The sequence below is a fragment of the Callorhinus ursinus genome, unplaced genomic scaffold (assembly GCF_003265705.2).
Source record: "Callorhinus ursinus isolate GAN/ISIS: 27379988/994484 unplaced genomic scaffold, GSC_fseal_2.0 scaffold13, whole genome shotgun sequence".
Taxonomy (NCBI): Eukaryota; Metazoa; Chordata; class Mammalia; order Carnivora; family Otariidae; genus Callorhinus; species Callorhinus ursinus.
The window spans coordinates 51,081,858-51,099,841 of record NW_027397075.1 but is presented as its reverse complement, the minus strand read 5'-3'; the positions used below and the strand labels follow the sequence as shown (position 1 = coordinate 51,099,841).

General features: G+C 49.8%; 1 protein-coding gene across 9 annotated transcripts in view; it reads right to left on the bottom strand.

The window, feature by feature from the left end:
* Positions 1-17,984, bottom strand: part of PLXNA2 (plexin A2) — a 209,639-nt gene that overhangs the window by 49,739 nt on the left and 141,916 nt on the right. For 5 of the 9 annotated variants that reach the window (XM_025878096.2, XM_073900246.1, XM_073900245.1 and 2 more), the window contains exons 9-12: positions 14,914-15,028; positions 6,483-6,683; positions 4,637-4,733; positions 908-1,098 (exon numbers count right to left, since the gene is read on the bottom strand). In XM_025878096.2, coding sequence (XP_025733881.1) covers positions 908-1,098; positions 4,637-4,733; positions 6,483-6,683; positions 14,914-15,028 — 604 coding nt within the window. Of the gene's footprint in view, positions 1-907; positions 1,099-3,563; positions 4,522-4,636; positions 4,734-6,482; positions 6,684-9,620; positions 10,215-10,237; positions 10,468-14,913; positions 15,029-15,564; positions 15,644-17,984 lie in introns of those variants that run through there. The other 4 variants (XM_073900248.1, XM_073900250.1, XM_073900249.1 and 1 more) reach the window with 4 other exon arrangements.

Here is a 17,984-nt window from a genome sequence, read left to right as displayed (position 1 = left end):
GTGACATAGGTGAGAGCCAAAGGTGCTTTCTTTGGCTAGCAAGGAAAATGAGCCAGGAAGAGGGGCAGTGCATCCACTCGGGGAAGAGGCAGAAAAGGAGCAGCCCCTCACTGCTTTCTTAAATGAGCAGACCACAGTGCTACCTGCCCGCACCTTTATTCCCAGTCACCATAAGGAACGTGCAATTAGTTTCAAAGCATAAGTGACATCCGGTGAATAGGGAGCCGTGAAGAGTGATGAACACGTAATGCAACCAAAGTTAAATACAACTGTTCCTCTCCCAGGCCATTCAAAACCCGAGCAGCTGCTTTTGCATTCACATCATCTATTCATCTGCCTTTGCAATTTGCTATTCAGGAAACATCATTTATTTTTCCAGGATAATTAATTACCTATTTCTTTCCATTAAAATGCACAAACAAATTGGGACAGAGAGTAAATTCTTGGGAAATGGCACGGTGGCCAATGTAGTGCCTGCCTTTACTTTCTTCTTCTGCGTTCAACTTTGCAACTCGGAGCTAATTGCGGCTCCTGAAATCACATTTCTGCTGAGAAAAGCTAAACCTGCTCTCTGAAATGTTTACCCACCACGCAGCCAATTTCCTGTCCCCACCTGGCTCTGCCGGCCTGGCAGGGAGGCTGGGCTGGCTCTACCTCCCTTGTGTGCACGCGCCCACGCCGACGTGCAGGCGCATTCACACACTGGCCTGAGGACACACATCCATACGCTTGTCACTTACACCCAGACGCGGGCCATCGAAACGGCCGAGAGAGGCTTCCCACACCCCACATTAAATGTGCACTACACTTAGAAGAATTCTTCCATGTGAACTCCTCTCCCGCTGCCCACCCAGCCCGGGCCGGCTCCTGGCCACGCTGCCCCGCTCTGGGAACTTGTGGGACTCACCTCGGTGATTTGAGGGTTGGAGCACTTAACGTTGTGGCTGGACCAGTCAAGCCAGGGGCTGGAGGGGCTGGTGCAGTGCTGCTGGAGGGTGCACCTGCGCTCGCCGCTGCACCAGCCACACTCGAACTTCCGGTCAGCCTTCAGGCAGAGGCCGCAGCTCTCCCGCTGGGCCGCACACTTGTAGAGATGGACTGCAAAGAGAGGGGGCGACACAGCGGGATTGGCGAGGGCTCCTCCCGACCGCGCCTCTTCTTGGAGGCATGGCGGAAACCGTCCCCGGCACGGGTAACACCGATGATCGCCATCATCCTTGCAAGAATAACTGATGGAGGACAAACACTAAATTGAGCCTCTTCATTGCTGAAAGGTACTACAGAAAATGTTATTTAAGAGTTCTGGCTCTAAAGCAAATCATATCAGGGCTTTGATGGTGGCCTCGCTACTTCCTTAGCGATGTGACAGAATGTCACCTCCCTGAACCTCGTTTACTTAATCTATGACATGAGGATGATCGTTGTTTTGTGGGAGGTTTGAGTGAGGTGCTGCGTCTTAAGTGCTTAGCACAGTGCCCGTAGCATACCTGATGGGCCCCACAGGCTTATTCTCTTTTCTTGGAGGTCACATTACATTCTTCTGCACTGTCTTTCCTACTTGGGGCCCTCATCACAACAGGTAAGGACTGATTTCCCCATTTCAGGTAAAAATGAAGCTCAAAGAGGTATATAATGATTTTTTAAAAGATTTTTATTTATTTGAGAGAGACAGAGAGAGCACAAGAGGGGGAGAGGGCCAAGGGAGAGAGACCAGCAGACTCCCCACTAAGTGGGCTCAATCCCAGGACCCCAAGATCATGAGCTGAGCTAAAATCAGACTCTTAGCTGTCTGAGCCACCCAGACATCTCAATATATAATGATGCTTGAAGCTTGCTAAGGTTAGTGCCCTGAGCTAGGATGGTGCCGTTGCAGCTCACTGTGCTGCTAGACTGTAGATCCTGAGAAGAGAGAGGCATGCCGCCCATACACTGGGGACCGGGTGGTCTGGGAGAGAGGTTAGCTTGGCTTCAAGAAAGGCCAGGTGGCTGGCAAAGTGTGGGCAGAACTGAGAAGGAGAGAGAGTCAACATAGTCCTGTTCATAGCCCCTTCAGTGGGGGGTGACATTCCCACAGAGGACAACCTAGCTACTTAACAGGTCACTTGTGGAGTCTGTAGACCCTTGGCCTTTGCTTTTGTCTCTTACTGACTTAGAAGCCCGGGGCACGCCAGGCTGCAGAACTGTGTTTTGGGAGCCTGGGACTTCATTGTTGCCTACTGATGTTTTGAATTCAGAATCCTGAGTAGAATTCTCCAGAGGTAGAATACTCAGAGAGTCATTTTCAACTTTTCTGGTCAAGCAGACATAAGCTTTCAGGCCTGGGGGGTGGGGATGGGGGCGTGCCTGTGCTGGAGATCAGGTACAGGCCTCAGGGGAGGGGCATATTTTTATTCCTCTATAGGTACTCATCCTGTTCCTCTGCTCTGTCAAGTGTCCCTCAGTCCCAGCTGCAGGGACTGCATTTAAACGTCCTCATACCCAGGGCTGGTAGAAGGCAGGAAATGGGAACCTTAAGATGAACAATTACAGAGTGAGCATTTATTAACATGCACAAATGGTGCGCACCTCATTTGGTCTTCATGCTGACCCCAAGAGGAGAGCATCCCTTCCCGCATTTCACAGGGAAGGAAACTGGGATGAAGGCAGGGGCAGTATGTAGTCTGAGTTCCCCCATCTATAAGTGAAAGCGCCAGGATTTGATCCCTGGTTTCTTGGTTTCTAGAACCCAAGTCCATAAGTACCGTGGCCGTCTCCACCCACCACGGTGCACAGCCTCCAGAAACACCTGGGCTCTCAGAGGCACGAACATGGAGATGGTGCTACCCAGGCACTCCAAGATGTTTAGCCACCAGGGAGGGCTCTCACGTGACAGGCTGGATGTGGCTGTTTTCCTCTGTGCTCTAGGTGCAAAGGCCACCTCTGGGAACCAAGCCCAGATCCTCAGAAGGGAGGATGTCTATCTCTCAGCCGTGGGGAAATTGGGCCAGGGTATAAGGAGAAAGAGAGTAGAAATCTCCCTGGTTCAGTTTCTTTCTCCCAGCCTAAGTGGTGTTGATTTCCATGCCAGCATGTAGGTGGGGGCCTCTGGTGGCTCTGGTCCTCTGTCTACGTGCATGGGTGACCCTCAGGCCGAGGGAGAAGCTGGGGCAGCCCTAGCTACTTCAAGTGTAGTGAGATGTGGCTCATGGTGTGAGGAGAGGCGTCTGGAGGGCAGAAGGCTTGACGTCCCACAGTGTCCCGAGCTGCTGGAAGGACAGTGGTGTGGTCCAGCCTGTGAGCTCTGAGACTGGACATCCTTGGTTCAGATCCTGGCTCTTACTTTCTGATTCAGCCTGTTTTATTTCCCCCTTTCCTTTTTCAGCTTTATTGAGGTATAATTGACAAAAAGAAATCATAGGTATTTAAAGTATATACTGTGATGATTGGATATACATATACATCGTGCTAGGGTTCTTCCCATTTAGCTAATTAACATATCCATCACTATATATATATATATATATATATAGTTTCTAATCACTATATATATAGTGATTATAAATATATATTTAGGTTGTACTCTTTTAGCAAATTTCAATTATACAATGCAGTGTTATCAACTATAGCCACCGTGCTTTGCACTAGATCCTCAGACTTTATCCATCTTATAGCTAAAAGTTTGCACCCTTTTAACAACCAACCCCTAGCAACGACTTTTCTAGTCTCAGTTTGTATGAGTTTGACTTTTTTTTTTTTTTTTTTTTTTTTTTAAGATTCCACATACTTGTCTTTAAAGGCTGGAGCACCTCGTGAATTTGCAAGTCATCCTGTGCCGGGGCCAATGTTAATCTGTGCACCGTCCTGATTTCAGTATATGTGCTGTAGAAGTGAGCACTCCTGGTCCGTTTCTTAAACTCTTTGGGTCTCGGTTTCCTTATCCATAAAATGGGAATAATACTAGTACACACCTCTCGGGGTTCTTATAAGGATTAAAGAAAACAATCTCAGAAAATCACCGAGGGAGGGCCTACCCACGGCGAGTACCTGTCACATTGCAGTTGCTTTTGTCCCTCTTGCTGCGCGGAGGGTAATGCCTACCTGGCGCGTGGGGGGGGTTGCTCGTGAATTTGGAAGACGATGAATGAGGGTGGCCCTCATGGGGTTTCCCTCCCGGGTCAGCCCAGCTCCTTGCTGAGCTTACCTGTAACAGTTGTGGGCTCGCGTCCTCCTGCCCGTCCCCCTCCCCACCCTAGAACCAGGGGCACAGCCTCACAAACCTTTGTGCAGCGATGGGACCAAGGACAGGGGAATCAGACCCTAACTGGAGACAGCTCTCTATTTCCCTGGAAACTGGTAGGACGTTCCTGCTTGCTGCTTTCCTAGGTCAGGTTCTACAGATACTTCAAAGCCTTCGGAAGCCAAAGGAAAACGTGATGAGCCGGCAGCCGCCTGGCGGATGCTCTGGTTGTAATAAAACAGGGTTCCCAACAGGACTCCTTTGATGCCTCCAAATGTTGCTTTAGGATCCTCTGAAGAGTTCCGCTGACAGAGGGAGTGTATTATTCATGGCACAGCGGCTGGCCGGCTCTGATCCCTCGCCCCAGTCTTTCCCGGGGTCAGGAAAAGATCAAAACTCTACCCGGAAGTAGCAGCTCACCTTTCAGGTCCTGCGGGTTGTCGATGATGAAATTGCCATTCCACACCACAGCGAAGTCCACGGCCAGGTTGCTGATGTCCATCCCATCATACTGGTACTGCGGGGAGAGGGGCAGGGGGTGCATGGCTCGTGAGGCTCCCTATCAGAGGGGGTCAGGGATGCTGCAGGCATCTAGGGGGACCAGGACTACAGCAGGAGAGAAACCAGGGGGGCTCTGGCTATCTCTGGGCTGAGAAAGGAGCAGAGGGAGAATCTGGGGAACCCCATTTGCTGCTGGAGTGATGTCTATGGCACCCTCCCCCTGACTCCCAGTCACTAATGCCAAGCGGATCCCACCCAAACCCCTTAGTGTGGTGCTCAGTGCCTCCCGTAATCCAAATCCAAACTCACTTCTCTAACCTTCTCTTCCACTGCCCTCCTATAGAAAGCTCTGAATCCACCTGTCTCCAGAGCACCCGCCCCAGTGCCTCTCTGTCTCCATTCAGCTCACATCTCCTAAGGAACGCCTCTCTCTCCCTAGGGCCTCCACCCTTCAAGCTGCCTGTGTTCTTCTGGTCCAGCTCAGACTCACCTTCCCCAGCGCGTCTTCTCTGACATTCCTTCCCCAAGCCCCAAGCCCCCTGTCCCTCGGCATTGCCAGTTTCTGTCCCTCACTTCCTGAGAGCCGCTCTGCATCTTTTCCGTACAAGTCCAGTCTCTCTAGCAAGTCCACGTCCTGCTGTGCAAACCCCACCAGAGCCTTGAGCAGAACATAATGCACAACAAACAGGGCTGCAGCAGTAGGTGGACTGGGCACTGCAGGGGTCCTCTGGCTGCATGTGAGCTTTACTTTGGCCAAGAGTCCATTAGGGAAAGAGCTCAGAGCTTCTGGGCACAGATCTGACCAGGCCGACCATGAAAGGCCTCAAGCTGTGGCCGGAAGTCCACTCTCCCATGCTGGTCTTCAGAAATAGGCTGTCTGGTGGCCCGGCCCCTGCCCTGCCCCTCGGTGAAGAAGGCCTCTGGGAATCCCCTCCCCAGAGACCTGGCCCGCCCTGGCCACGGAGCTCTCAGGGCAGGCCACGTTCCTGTCCGCCCTCCTGCCCCCGGCCCTTCCTCCCGCTTCCTCCCTTTGTCCTGTTGCATTTCTTCCTCATCCCACCTTCGCCTTGTGCTTGGCGGCCTTCCACTGATTACAAATTCTATCAAGCGCCTGTGACCTGGGAATCTGACAGCCCCCTGATAAGAAGCCCAGATTCTCTTTATCTCTCCCAGGCGAATTAGCTTCCCTCAACACCTTTGTCACATCACCCCCCATCTCCAGCTGACCCCCCATAGTCAGAGACAGGCGTTGGCAGATAAAAAAGATCTTCTCTGGGCTAGTATTATAATTAAACACCTTGTGCTTTCTGTCTGGCGTGCGGGGCTGGTTTAACCCTTGCCACTCTTGAAACTCACTGCTCCCTCCTTCCCCCCACCACCTCCCCTCACGCCGTTCTGCTGCTGAGCTCCTGGCCCGCCGTCCTCTGCTTTATGCCTAAATGGCGACGGCGGTTTGCAGGGGAATCCACTGGCTTTGGCTGCAATTTCACCAAAGGCCAAGAGGTCTCTCTGAACTCAGGAAGAGCACAAAGCTCTCAACTGACGCCAGGGGTTCCTCGTGTCACTCGGCTTCCTCTGTCACCACCAACCTCCTCTGCTCTGGTTGAGGGCTACTGGGTGCCGGCACCCTCCTCTGTCCCCGGGGATGTGGGGTCAGCCTGTGGACCGGAGGGTTCTGGGAACTGGGGCAGGTGAGGCTTAGACCTGGGCACAGGTGTGAGAGATAACCCTGCTGTGGGCAGGGCTCGAGTGTGAGCCCTCTTACCGAGCTGTTCTGGCACTGGACGCTGGAGCTGTTGAAGCGCAGGGCGGGCACGCGGTGGACTGCCCCCTGGATGCTGAGGACGCACTCATAGCCTCGCTGGCCCGACTGGGGCTGGGGCAGGTTCCGAGCCTTCAGAGTGATTGGCTTAACCTCTCCGACTGGTATCAGAATTTCCTCTGTGGGCACCAGCTGGGGACAGTCCTGCGGGAGCAAGCAGAGAGACGCCATCTGTCCCGACTCACACCTTCCTCTGCATCTCAACCGGGGCAGGGGGCCGGACCCGGGGGCCCGGCCAGACCCTCTTGCACCCGGGTGGGCTGCCCACGAGAAGGATGTACCTTGTTTAAGGGGCACGGGGGAGTCGGCAGGGGAAATGAAATCTATCTCTTAGCTCCTGGGGCTTTGATATTGTCATCCCCCGCCCACACGTTGTCCCCGATCTGGTGTGCATGTTACAACTTAGGAATTAATTTCAAAGCGCCGGTGTGTCAGGCTGTGGATTTTATCTCCTGCCACATAGATAAAAGAGGCCCCTGTGTGTCCCTCTCCCTAGCCTGGAACGCCCACCTCTCAGTTTCATCCCCTCCCCAGCTCCTGTCTTCCTTGCATGGTCCAGCCGGAGGCACTCTGTTATCGACAGCTTCAGCTTCTCCTCTCCGGCTGAGTTGGCCTTTCCAGAAGGGGGATCAGCCCTCCCGGCAACGCTCTAAACACTTGCTTTGGCTTTTTATCTCATTTCATTACCAGGCCCTGCATGAATGCCAAGTTGCTTCGGAAAACAAAACTGAAAAAAAGAAAGTCTTGGTGGGGAAGGGCTGTGGGAAGGGCCATGAGAGCCCAAGGAAGTGAGAGAGCCAGATTGATCTTCCCGAGTTCTCTTCCTAGATGTTGCTTCTCTCCCGAAGGTCAGGTTGCCACCTTCCTGAAGCTCTGATCGCTGGCCCGCTCTCTCCCTCGTGGGAAAGACAGAGCCCAGCAGCCTCTGGCAGTGAGGATGGTAAGGGCCAGCCATCTCTGCGTGTGATCATTTCCTGTCTCCCAGGGACCCACTGCGGAAATTCTTGAGGGAGGCGCCTGGCTCGGCATCCCCTTCCCCTCTGCAGTGGTTCTCAGAGGGAGCATTTGGGAGCATTTGGGGCTTGATGTAGCTATCCTGCTGAGGGGTGCTACTGGCATTGGGGCCGGAGCTGCTGAACTGCCTGTGAGCTGTGGGACAGTCTTGAACAAGGAAAACTGTCCCCATCCCAGTGCTAAAGATGCTCCCTGCTAAGAAGCCGCTCATGACACAGGCAGTGTCGAGCAATGGACAGCCTCAGAATTGGGAGGAGACCTAGGGGACCCCAGTGGGAGGCTGAGGAAGTCTCTTCTCTCCTCTGGGCCTCAGCTACAAGCCCTCACCACCTGGCCTCTGCCTCCTTCTTCTCCGGGGGCGCTCACGCATCCTTCTTCCCCCGAGGCTCTCATGCATCCTGCTCCAGCCATCTGGGACTTCAGGTGAATTCTGGGGCGGGGGGGGGGGCTGTTCCTGACTCATGGGCCTCTGGTCCTTTGAAGATGCTTTTCTCTCTACCAGAAACACTCATTGCCAAGCCCTGCCCCCTTCGACCTCCTAGCCCCTGCCTTAGCCCCTCCGTAGCTGAATGCCTCGTAATTAGCCTTCAAATTCAGCTCTGCAGCTCCTTTTCTGGAAAGCTGTCACTGACCCTTTCCCTGCCCTGGCCTTCAGGATGGGTTATGGATGTTCTCCCATGATCGCGTTTAGCCCTCAGAATTGCAATTGCCTGTTGACTCATTGTCCTCGCTGGTGTGTGAGCCTGCAGGATCAGGCTGCATCTCATCCACCTGAGTACCCCGTCTTTACCCCAGTTCCTGACATGTCTTGGACACTTGGCCGTTGCTCGTGGGAGGGTAAACAGAAAATGAGAAAATGAAGTGACAGATGAAAAGATTGCAAACTTTCCCTCCACCTCCGGCTTCCTACATTCTTCAGAGCTGAGGGGAGAGCCCTGCCTTCCGGGCACCAAGAGACTTGAGAAGCAGTTTGATTCCAAAGCTGGGGTTGGAAATGGTCACTGCTTCTGGAGTCACATGATTACTAAGTAGGCCTGTCCAAATCTAGTAAGGAATCCTGAGAATTTATGAAACGCTGGGGAAATTTTCCACAGAATCTTATCGAGCAGGACCTGGATGAACCTCCTGGGGTCACTGGTGCCCTCTGTCACCTGTAGGGCGACTGCATGTGAGGACGCCCAGCAGACAAGGTCTCTAAAAGAGACAGGATCATAAGGCAACCCCGGAGCAGATGGGTCCCTGTTTAGAAGCTAGTCACTCAAGCTGCCAACTCATAAACGCGCTCTTTACTGCACTTTTCCTTTCATGCCCTAAGGGCACGCTTGACAGTCTTTCATATATTTATAGCCAAGAAAAAAAATGAACACCACTTTAGGGAAACCCAGGTATCCTCTGGAAAAGGAGATACTACTTCCTGTCGGCAGCTAAAAAATCCCCCTAGTGTCTAATAAATTAAAATTTTAATTTAGACTAGAAATAAAGCTGAATTATAAGGAGGGTGTGTGTGTGTGTGTGTGTGTGTGCGTGTGTGTGCGTGTGTGTCTGAGACAGAGAGAATAAATTTTCAGACACAGAACTAGTTGATACATTATAAGTGATGACTTGTTGTTTTTCATCTCTAATGAGCTCAGAGAACAAATTCAAATTTTAGCAGCACAGTCTTAAAGATGTGTTTCTGGAAGTATGATGTCTTGCGTTAGTAAACAAGATTGTAGGATCCTTTTAACTTTGACAAATTTACATATGTAACAAATATATTTATATACGTACTTATTGTATCGCATGTTTATTTACATATAATACACACATGTGTGCACATCCTCATCTTTTTGTCTGGGTTAAGTCTGATCCAACCTGGAGGTTAGAGAATCGTAAGAAGACACTTTATGAGTACTCCTTAGGAGTTTTATTTTTCTTCTTTTTTGAAGGGATTCTAAAATTTTAGAAAAGGGTCCATGATCTGCTGTTTCGGACTTTCTGGGACTAAATTTAAAGACAATGATTAGGAGCTTCCCAAATGCCGAAACAGGTTCTAAGATTGCCTCAGTAGAAACAGATGTCTTATCCTTTGTTTTTGTTTTTTTTCCTTTTTTTTTGGTTTTGTTTTGTTTTTGCTATTTCAGGCCACACGGAGTAGGATTCTTTCTTTTATTCTCTAGGGTAGAGGAAAGAAGGGGTTGGGGGGCAGGTGTCCTGTCTTCTTGGGAAGCAGGGGAAGATACAGAACGCTTGAGTTGTGAGTGGCTCAGGTGAATATGTTGATGAGGGAGCAGCGAATCCTGAGTAGCAATGGCAGTAGTGAAGGCTGAGGGCAGATGCAGGAAAGCCAGAAGCCCAGAAAACTGCCAAGTTGTGGGAACTTCAATGCCTCCGGGCCTTGAGGAAGGCGTTGGGTTTCATCAGATACAATGAGGCCACTTACAATCCAATTGTTTCTTGGAGCGCACACACACACACACACACACACACACAGTTGTTGTCCTAAGAATAAGAACACAAATGATCACGCTATGCTTTTCCTGCAGAATGTCAAGACGGTTGTCAGTGTTAAAATGCCCATCGCTATTGCTGGTCTCCACTGTCTTTAGGTCATCTTACTCCTCTCTCTGTCTCTAGGCCAACTTGGCAGCAGGATCACCTCCTTGGCAGCAATCTGAGTTTCTGTCAAGATGAACAGATGTCCTATTTCAGAATATCCTGAGGACGGGGGTAGTCTGGGGAGGAAGAGCCACGGCTCCGGGGAGGGCAGGACTCTGGCATGGGAGCCCCGCGTGGCTCGCGGCCACATCACCCACTCTGCTTGGCTGTGCTTCTCAGCTCGGGGGACCCTTCGGCCCTCGGAAACGACTTCTCCCGTGTGGAAATGGCATTCTCTTCACCCGCTGGACTTCAAAGAGAGAAAGCAGCCAGTATCCTGGGAAGTTAATCGGATTTATTTGGTTCTATCTTTCCCCTGGGACAGGGCGTAAAGAAGATATTTATGTATCTACATCTCACTAGGCCTGCTTTAGCCATGGAAGGAGATGAGCTTTTAGAGCTGAAAGCCATACATACTCCCGCGCACGCCTGCTTGCTAACACCATGTCACAGCTTGACCTGGCCCAGGGAGGCAGAGATTTGGGGGGCCCCATCAGAGATCAGCTGTGCTCTGCACGGTGGAAAGGTTTGGCTCATAACCCTAAAAGAGCCCAAGAGATGGTCCAGTTGAAGTTCAGTTTCCTCATCTATAAAATGGGGCCAGAAATACCTGACAGGCCTAGATGGCTTAAAAGAGGCCTACGAAAGTATGTTGTAAGTGGCAATAGACTGGATTAACAACATGAATATGACTGTATTTCTTGTGTGTGCATGTGGGTGTGTCCGTGGGGGGGCACGACGATGCAGGATCAGAGGATGTCGACTTCCTCATAGTCAGCCTGGGGAACGTTTTACTCTGAGTCATGCTTTCTGCATGTATCTGATGGTCTTAGGAAAATTGCTGAACTTACCTAAACCTCTGTTTACTCATCTGTAATAGAACCCATTTTATAGAGATTTTATGTCTATAGAAAATGTTGCATATACAATATGCACTCAAGAAATGTTCACTACCAATATTTTTATTTTGAATTAGGTACTTTCTTGTCAAGCTTAAGTGTGGACTTGGTCCATCAGACCTCTGGAAAGAAGTAGGCAGATTTACCTCATGTGCTGGCTGGCCGTGTATCTGTACGTGGGGACTCCTGACCCAGATTCCATGGGAGCCTCCCCATCTGGGGAGATGGATTTGTACCAGTCCCTGCATACCCCAAACCCTCACAACCAAAGAGCATAAAGCCAAATTGGAATCCGGCCGGCAAGTGTGGCTGTGGCCATGGAGACAAGCAAGCTAACTGGCTCTGATTTTCTGCAGAAAGCATACTGTACTCAGCTCTTTTGGATGCCGGAGTTCTCTGTAGCCTTGGGCAAAAAACCTAAATTTTTAGCATCTTGGTTACTACATGTGTCAAATATGAATTATGTGGAACTGCAGGTCTGTTTCGAGAATCAGTTGAGATGCCACATGTCCGTGACTCTGAATCTTTAGACTCATTTGCGATGGGGCCCAAGAATTTGAAAAATTTTTTAAAGATTTTACGTATTTCCGAGAGAGAGAGAGATCACAGAGGCAGAGGGAGGGGGAGAAGCAGACTCCCCGCTGAGCAGAGAGCCCGATGGGGGGGCTCGATCCCAGGACCCTGGGATGATGACCTGAGCTGAAGGCAGCCACTTAACTGACTGAGCCACCCACGTACTCCAAGACTTTGAATTTTTAACAAGTACCCAGGTGATGCTGATGTTACTGGTCCCCCTACCCTGACATACATGCTTTGAGAACTCTTGGCACATTTGAGAGAATTACAAACGTGTGCTACAGTCATGTTCCATATACATCAATGGAGCTAATCAGTTATGTATTGTTTCAAGGAAATGGACATAAAATTTTGATTCAGAGTTAGGGGGCCCTTACTGGATGTATGAAAGAGATATTCTAGGACCCCCAAAGAGGTACCTAAGGGATTTCCAAACCCCAGAAAAACCTAAAGACATCAGATCAGACTCCTAATACAGTAAAGAACACCTCACCCAAGGTGGACATGTGTGCTTCTGCTGTTGCCCACATTTTCAGGAATGGGCTCCCCAGAAGCAGAGCTTTGGATTGGAAAAGAGCAGGGCCTGGGAGCTATTTGCTGGGAAGGGATGAGCGAATGGCTGTGGCCAAGAGCCCTGGCAGTATTTAAGGCAGCTGAGGAAGTGGCCCTCACAAGCTTGCTGGGAACCTGAATCGATTTTCTTTCCTGGGCGAAGTCAGGAGCCAGACACAGACCGGACTTCCACCCCCGACCTCCAGAGAGCCAAGCCCCAGGCCCGCGTCAGGGGCCTGTGCTGATATTATCAGCAGTAGGAGAAGGGCAGTCCGGCCCAGCCCCACTCAGGAGAAGCAGGAACGTGAGCGGGGACGAAGGGTAACTCTCCGTCCCAGGCCACAGACATTCAGGAAAGAAAGTGAAACTAATAGAGGGTGAGAAGCCTTTGGGGTTTCCCCCCCAGGCCTCCTGCGGTATTCACTCAATCCGAGTGGCCGGGTGGCAACAGCTTCTCTTAGGCCCAGCTCTCTGGAACATTTCGGTCGCTCCCCGGTGGCGGAGAGGGAACCGTGTTCTAGTGACTTCTAAAGGGCACGAAGGGAGGCCGGTATGTTTCCAATTAGCCTTCTGGCCTCCACACCCCGGCAGAGTTTATTTGTCTTGCTCTGTGCGCCACTCCTCCTGCCCTCGCTCCAGCTGCAGGCCCCTTTCAGGCTTGGCTTTGGGTTTCTCTCTGCCCAAGGGGGAGCCCCTAGGAGAAAACTTTCTCGTCTAGATCTGCACTTCTCTCTTTCTCTCTCTCTCTCTCTCTGCATTTTGTGGTCAGCCTCGCTTTATTTTATTAAGGAACTTAGAAGTTTAGAAGTGGCCCATGTGAAGGTCAGTTTCTGAGACCCTTTATCACCATCTTTTCACGGCCGGGCCTTTGCCTCTGAGCAGCCCCGTCTGTGGCTTCTGCTGTTCCCGGTCCGCCCTGCCCCCCTTCGCCATTCTTCCGTCAACTCCCCAGCTGGGTTAACCACCCTCCACTCCATACCCGCAGCCCTTGGGTCCTATCCTCTGAGTAAGAAGACTGGCCTGAAAGCAGTTCCACACTCTTGCACAATCCCAGAGCTGGGATTAATTTGCAGGGTCCACTAAGACCAGGGTAGATCTTTCAGGCCAGCTACATCAAAGCACACCAACTGGCTGGAGGGAAATCTTTTTCTGAAAGGTTTTCAGGGCACTAGATAACTGTGTCCATCACGCTGGGGCACCTGCAGACGGCCTGTCTTAAATACCCCCCGTGGGTACCAACTATGTTTCTCTCTTTCAAGACGGGCCCATTTTTACATTTTTCTGGCTGAATGTAACATGTATTATTTCAGAAACTCAGAATAATTCAAGGCCATGGGTGTGTGTTTGAGAAACAGTTTCAAGGCCTACTATATTCTTATTTATTTATTTATTTTTTTACCTTTTGAGGTATAATTGACAAATGAAATTGTAAGGTATTTAAAGTATGCATCATGATGATTTGAAATATGTATATCAAGGTCTACTTTCTTATGTTTATTCATGGAAACAACCAGCATTTCTATCAAGATTAGGAGACACAGAAGACTCTATTTCTTCTTTTCTTCCCATAAGACTCTATTTCTTGAAATCATGGACAAATGTATCCAAGGAACCCTTCCTATCAATGGCATTTGGGTAAAGTGGCCATTCCTTCCTTCTTTCATGCATGCATTCTGCAAACAGTCACTGAAGAAGACACTGAGGATTTAAAGATAAGATGTAGCCCTTGCCTTCAAGAAGCTTCTAGTCTACTGCAATGGCAACAGGTGTATGGAAAGAGTATAGTAAAATATGCACATGCTACGCTGTCGCTTATTTACATTTGCGGATTTTCTAAAAGGTGGAAGAAGAGGGGAACGTGTGTATACACACATGTGCAACTTGTATGACTACATAGGCCTCTACAGTCGTTCAAACCCAACCTACTGGCCATGCTGCAGTGTGAAAAACATTAAACACGAGAAAGGGAAATTGACCAAGCAGGCTTCATTTTCCTAAGGCATGCTGTGAATGTGTACGAAAGTCAACATCAGTAGATAATCATTGGATGTGATATTCCTTGGAAAGACAAGCAATTTGATATTTCACGGTGTTGATAACAAAGGTGGGTCAGGCCTTGGGGATGGAACACTGACTGTATAATAAGCTGGGGCTTTTAGCAAGGCCTGGTTCTTTTCACCAGCTGAATTTCCTTCTCTTTCTGGAAGGCCACCCACCCAGTCATACATCAGAGTCAAAGAATCATTGAAACTTGGAGTTGGAAGAGAGGTTGTCATGAAAGAATGGTTGAGAGTGAAATGTTCTGTTGAATCAGACTGTGTCTGCAGCCAAGCAAAGGGCTTAGACTCAAAGAATCAATGTCATTCACTGCCCTCTTCTAGACAATGGAGTCTGGTTGATTGGATATGTCCTCAGCTTTTAGTCTCAACCCTCAGTTCCCCTCAAGCCTTTGAATGTAGAGAGTCTTAAGAGTCTAGAAGAGACAGCACATTTCTCTGCCTCTGGGGTATTTTCTGCCACTTTTTTTTTTTTGCGTTTTATAATAATGGGGCTTACTAACATATAGAATCGCCAGGAAGAAGACCAAGATGGGTCAGGGCAAGGAGGTGGCCAAGCCACTGGACGGCCCATCTGAGAAGGGAGGGCCACTCAGACTCACTGGGAAACACCACCATGCCAAGGTGCGCCTTGCTTACCTCTGAAATATTGATCCGGCCCTCTTGGAAGGAGCAAGTGGTGGGGTCGTGAGTGCAGAGGTTCCGGTATTTGCACCAATGGCAGCGGAAGGCGCTGTTGACACAAGACAGGCACCTGCAGGGATGGAGATAGTAAGAGGCAAAGAGAAGGGAGCAAACAAGGAAAGTAAGGGTGCCAGGTAGCCCGTGTGTCAGGATGGAAGTAGGTTACCCTAGTCTCTCTCTCAGGAGGGCTGATTCGTGGGGCATCCCCCAGCGTGAGAACTGTGGATTCTCCTTGAAAAGATGTTCTTAGGACCAGAAAATTGAAAAAAAAAAAAGAGTCCAAAGTAGAAATAATGTAACATAGAGCAGTGGTGTTCTAGAGCTGGCCTGCATCAGCTCAGAAGAGCTGATTATTTACCTTTCCAGGAATTTTCCAAGTGGTTGGCATCGCGTTTATAGCTTGAAATCAGCCACGGACAGAGTATTGACACCATAGAAATTGGCAAATGCTACATACTAGGTTTTTTTTCTTGACTGCTGGTAGTTAAATATTTACCAGCATTCCACCACTTATAAGAGAATAGCTTGGAAGACATAAGACGGAAAAGCATGGGGATAGAAATTGGGCAGATAGGATTCCAGGCTTGCCACTGCCACGTGGGTCACCTTGAGTAAGTCACTTCACTTTCTGCATTGGAAGTTCTTCATCTGTCTGTAGTAAAACTTTCCCGTCTGCTCCACAGGGCTGTTGAGCATCAAACAAGATAATGTGTAGGAAATGGTTTTGAAAGGTACAATGTTAAATGTGAATGTCACATTTGAGCGACAACGACTAGTTCAATCACCTGTGTCTCTGGGCTTTGGGAGAGTTAACAATATTAAATGGCAATTTTGTCTCACTCTCCAAGTAGCCAGGCATAGGCAGTAGTATGTGTGTGGCTCGTGCATTTCTTGCCAGGGTAAGCGCTTCTCTCCCTCTAGTTTTACCTGGGGGCTGTGTGTGACCAGACCATTAAAATGGAGTTGGGTTTTGTAGGTGGGGTTGGTCTTCCTGCTCCTTGCCAGCTCCCCTAATCTAGCCTTTGACAACTGGACCAACCTGGAAGGGACACATCCGGCTCTGCGATCTGGCGCCATCTGGTGGGCATTCCCTTTACATTTAGGTGGATGGGTCTCCATCCAGGGGGTGACTGGCTAATTTGCCACCCTGTTTTGGGTGCATTAGCACATCTACACCTCATCTTCCCCATGCTGATCAATCTTATCCCCTTCCGGATATGCCCAAAGTGATTGTATTTCTGAGCTTAGGCCAGACTGACTGGTTCTTGCTAATATCTTATGATTCAGCAAGTAAATAATGAAAATGGACCAAGAATGATGAGATGGGGTTCTAAGCCTGGCTTTTCCACTGGCTAATTTTGTGACCTTCACTGCAGCACTTAACCCTTGTGGGCCTCAGTTTACCATATTAAAAGCAGGGGACTGAACTTGATTCTGTGACTTTTTGCTACGGATGCCAGGAGTGGAGTAAGGGTAAGATAGTGTTTAGCAATAAAATGGAATCTTTGCTGTCAAGCAGACCTGCCTTTTTTTTTTTTTTTTGGCTAAAACTTGCTGCCCGTGACTGCATTTCTGTTGCCATAGCAATGCAAAGTGGTGACATCACACCGAACTGCCATGGAGATGAGGATGCTCTCACAAACAATGAATTCCATCACCACTGTGTTGGAGTTTAGAAGGAGGTTGGGAGTTTCTTTCTCCAAGATGCTTGCATTTTCCCCAACAGGGTTAGCTGGGAGTGGGAAGCCATGGTTAGTGGGCAATTTTATTTCAGCTTCTGCACTTACTGCCCTGCCCCCACCCCAGGCCATTTTTACTATTTGTCCTGTCTTTCTCAGCACATCTATTGACTTATCCCAATGCGGCTCAACTGTGTCTCTTTTCTTAACTACTTTGGAGATCCTAGAGTCCCAGCAGCTGATTCCTGTCATAAAAATCAAGATCAGAGGAGGTGAGGCTCGGAAGGACTGACTCACGTGTCTCTTTTAATGGCTAAAGATTCCTTTCAGGGATAGCTGCAAACAGACCTCTCCCCATGTGGATTGCTGAGCCCATCTTGTCCATAGCCTGGACCCTACAGACATGATGCCTTGGAGTCATGCAGACCTCAGAGTATTCCTGTCTTAGGAAATGGGAAGGATGGGTCCATAGACTATCCCCAGTGATTGCTCCCTCTGGTGTGGAGTTGTTGCTTGATCTCTCTCCTTGTGGAATGTTCATGGTCACTGGGCCAGTGGCCTTTATGTGGCCCTATTATAGAGACCTAGTTCCCTCTTTCTCAACCAGGCGGTATAGAGTTCCCAGTTTGTATGGGAGGAGTCTCAGTTTCTCTTCCAGTGAAGATACAAACTAAATACGGGTCTCTCTTCCTGCCCAGCTGTAGAAGTTCTTAGCTTGTGGGCACCAGTGGTAAGTGTCCCACCGCTGGAGATGGCTGGTGAGGTCAGCTGGGCTCTACTCAAGCCCCTCTAGAGGCTGCTGGTTTCCCCCTCCTCTTTTAAAAAGTCAAAGGCTGGGTCTGGATCACAGTGGCGTGGAAGTCTCCTCTCCCCCTCCCAGCCCGGGGCCCTTAAATCATGCCCTCCCCTGGGCGCTGCTGTGCGCAGAGCTGCCTTTACCTCTGTGTCCCTCTCCACTTGGTCATGGAGGATGTGTCTAAGCTCTATTCACTGTCAATCTCTACGTTCAAAGCCACCACCAACTGGTCTAAAATGGAGAACTTTTCTTATTGTCCTTGGACCACGACCTTCATCTTCATGTCAAACTTTCTTTTTACCATCTTAGCTTGAGAACCGGGGGTAGGGTTGTAGAGGGGTCAGGCAAGGGAGTCTGGATGAGACCAGAGGCTGTGGACAGTGAATGCCATTCTGTTCAATACAACTGAATAAACTGAACAGAACTGCAAAGGAACACTTATGGAGAGCTCACGCTGTCCCAGACAGTGTGCCAGGTCCCGTGGGGAGACTGAGAGGTGAAACCAACATGACTGGAGCTTAGAGAACCCCCCACACCCGTATCCAGGCCCC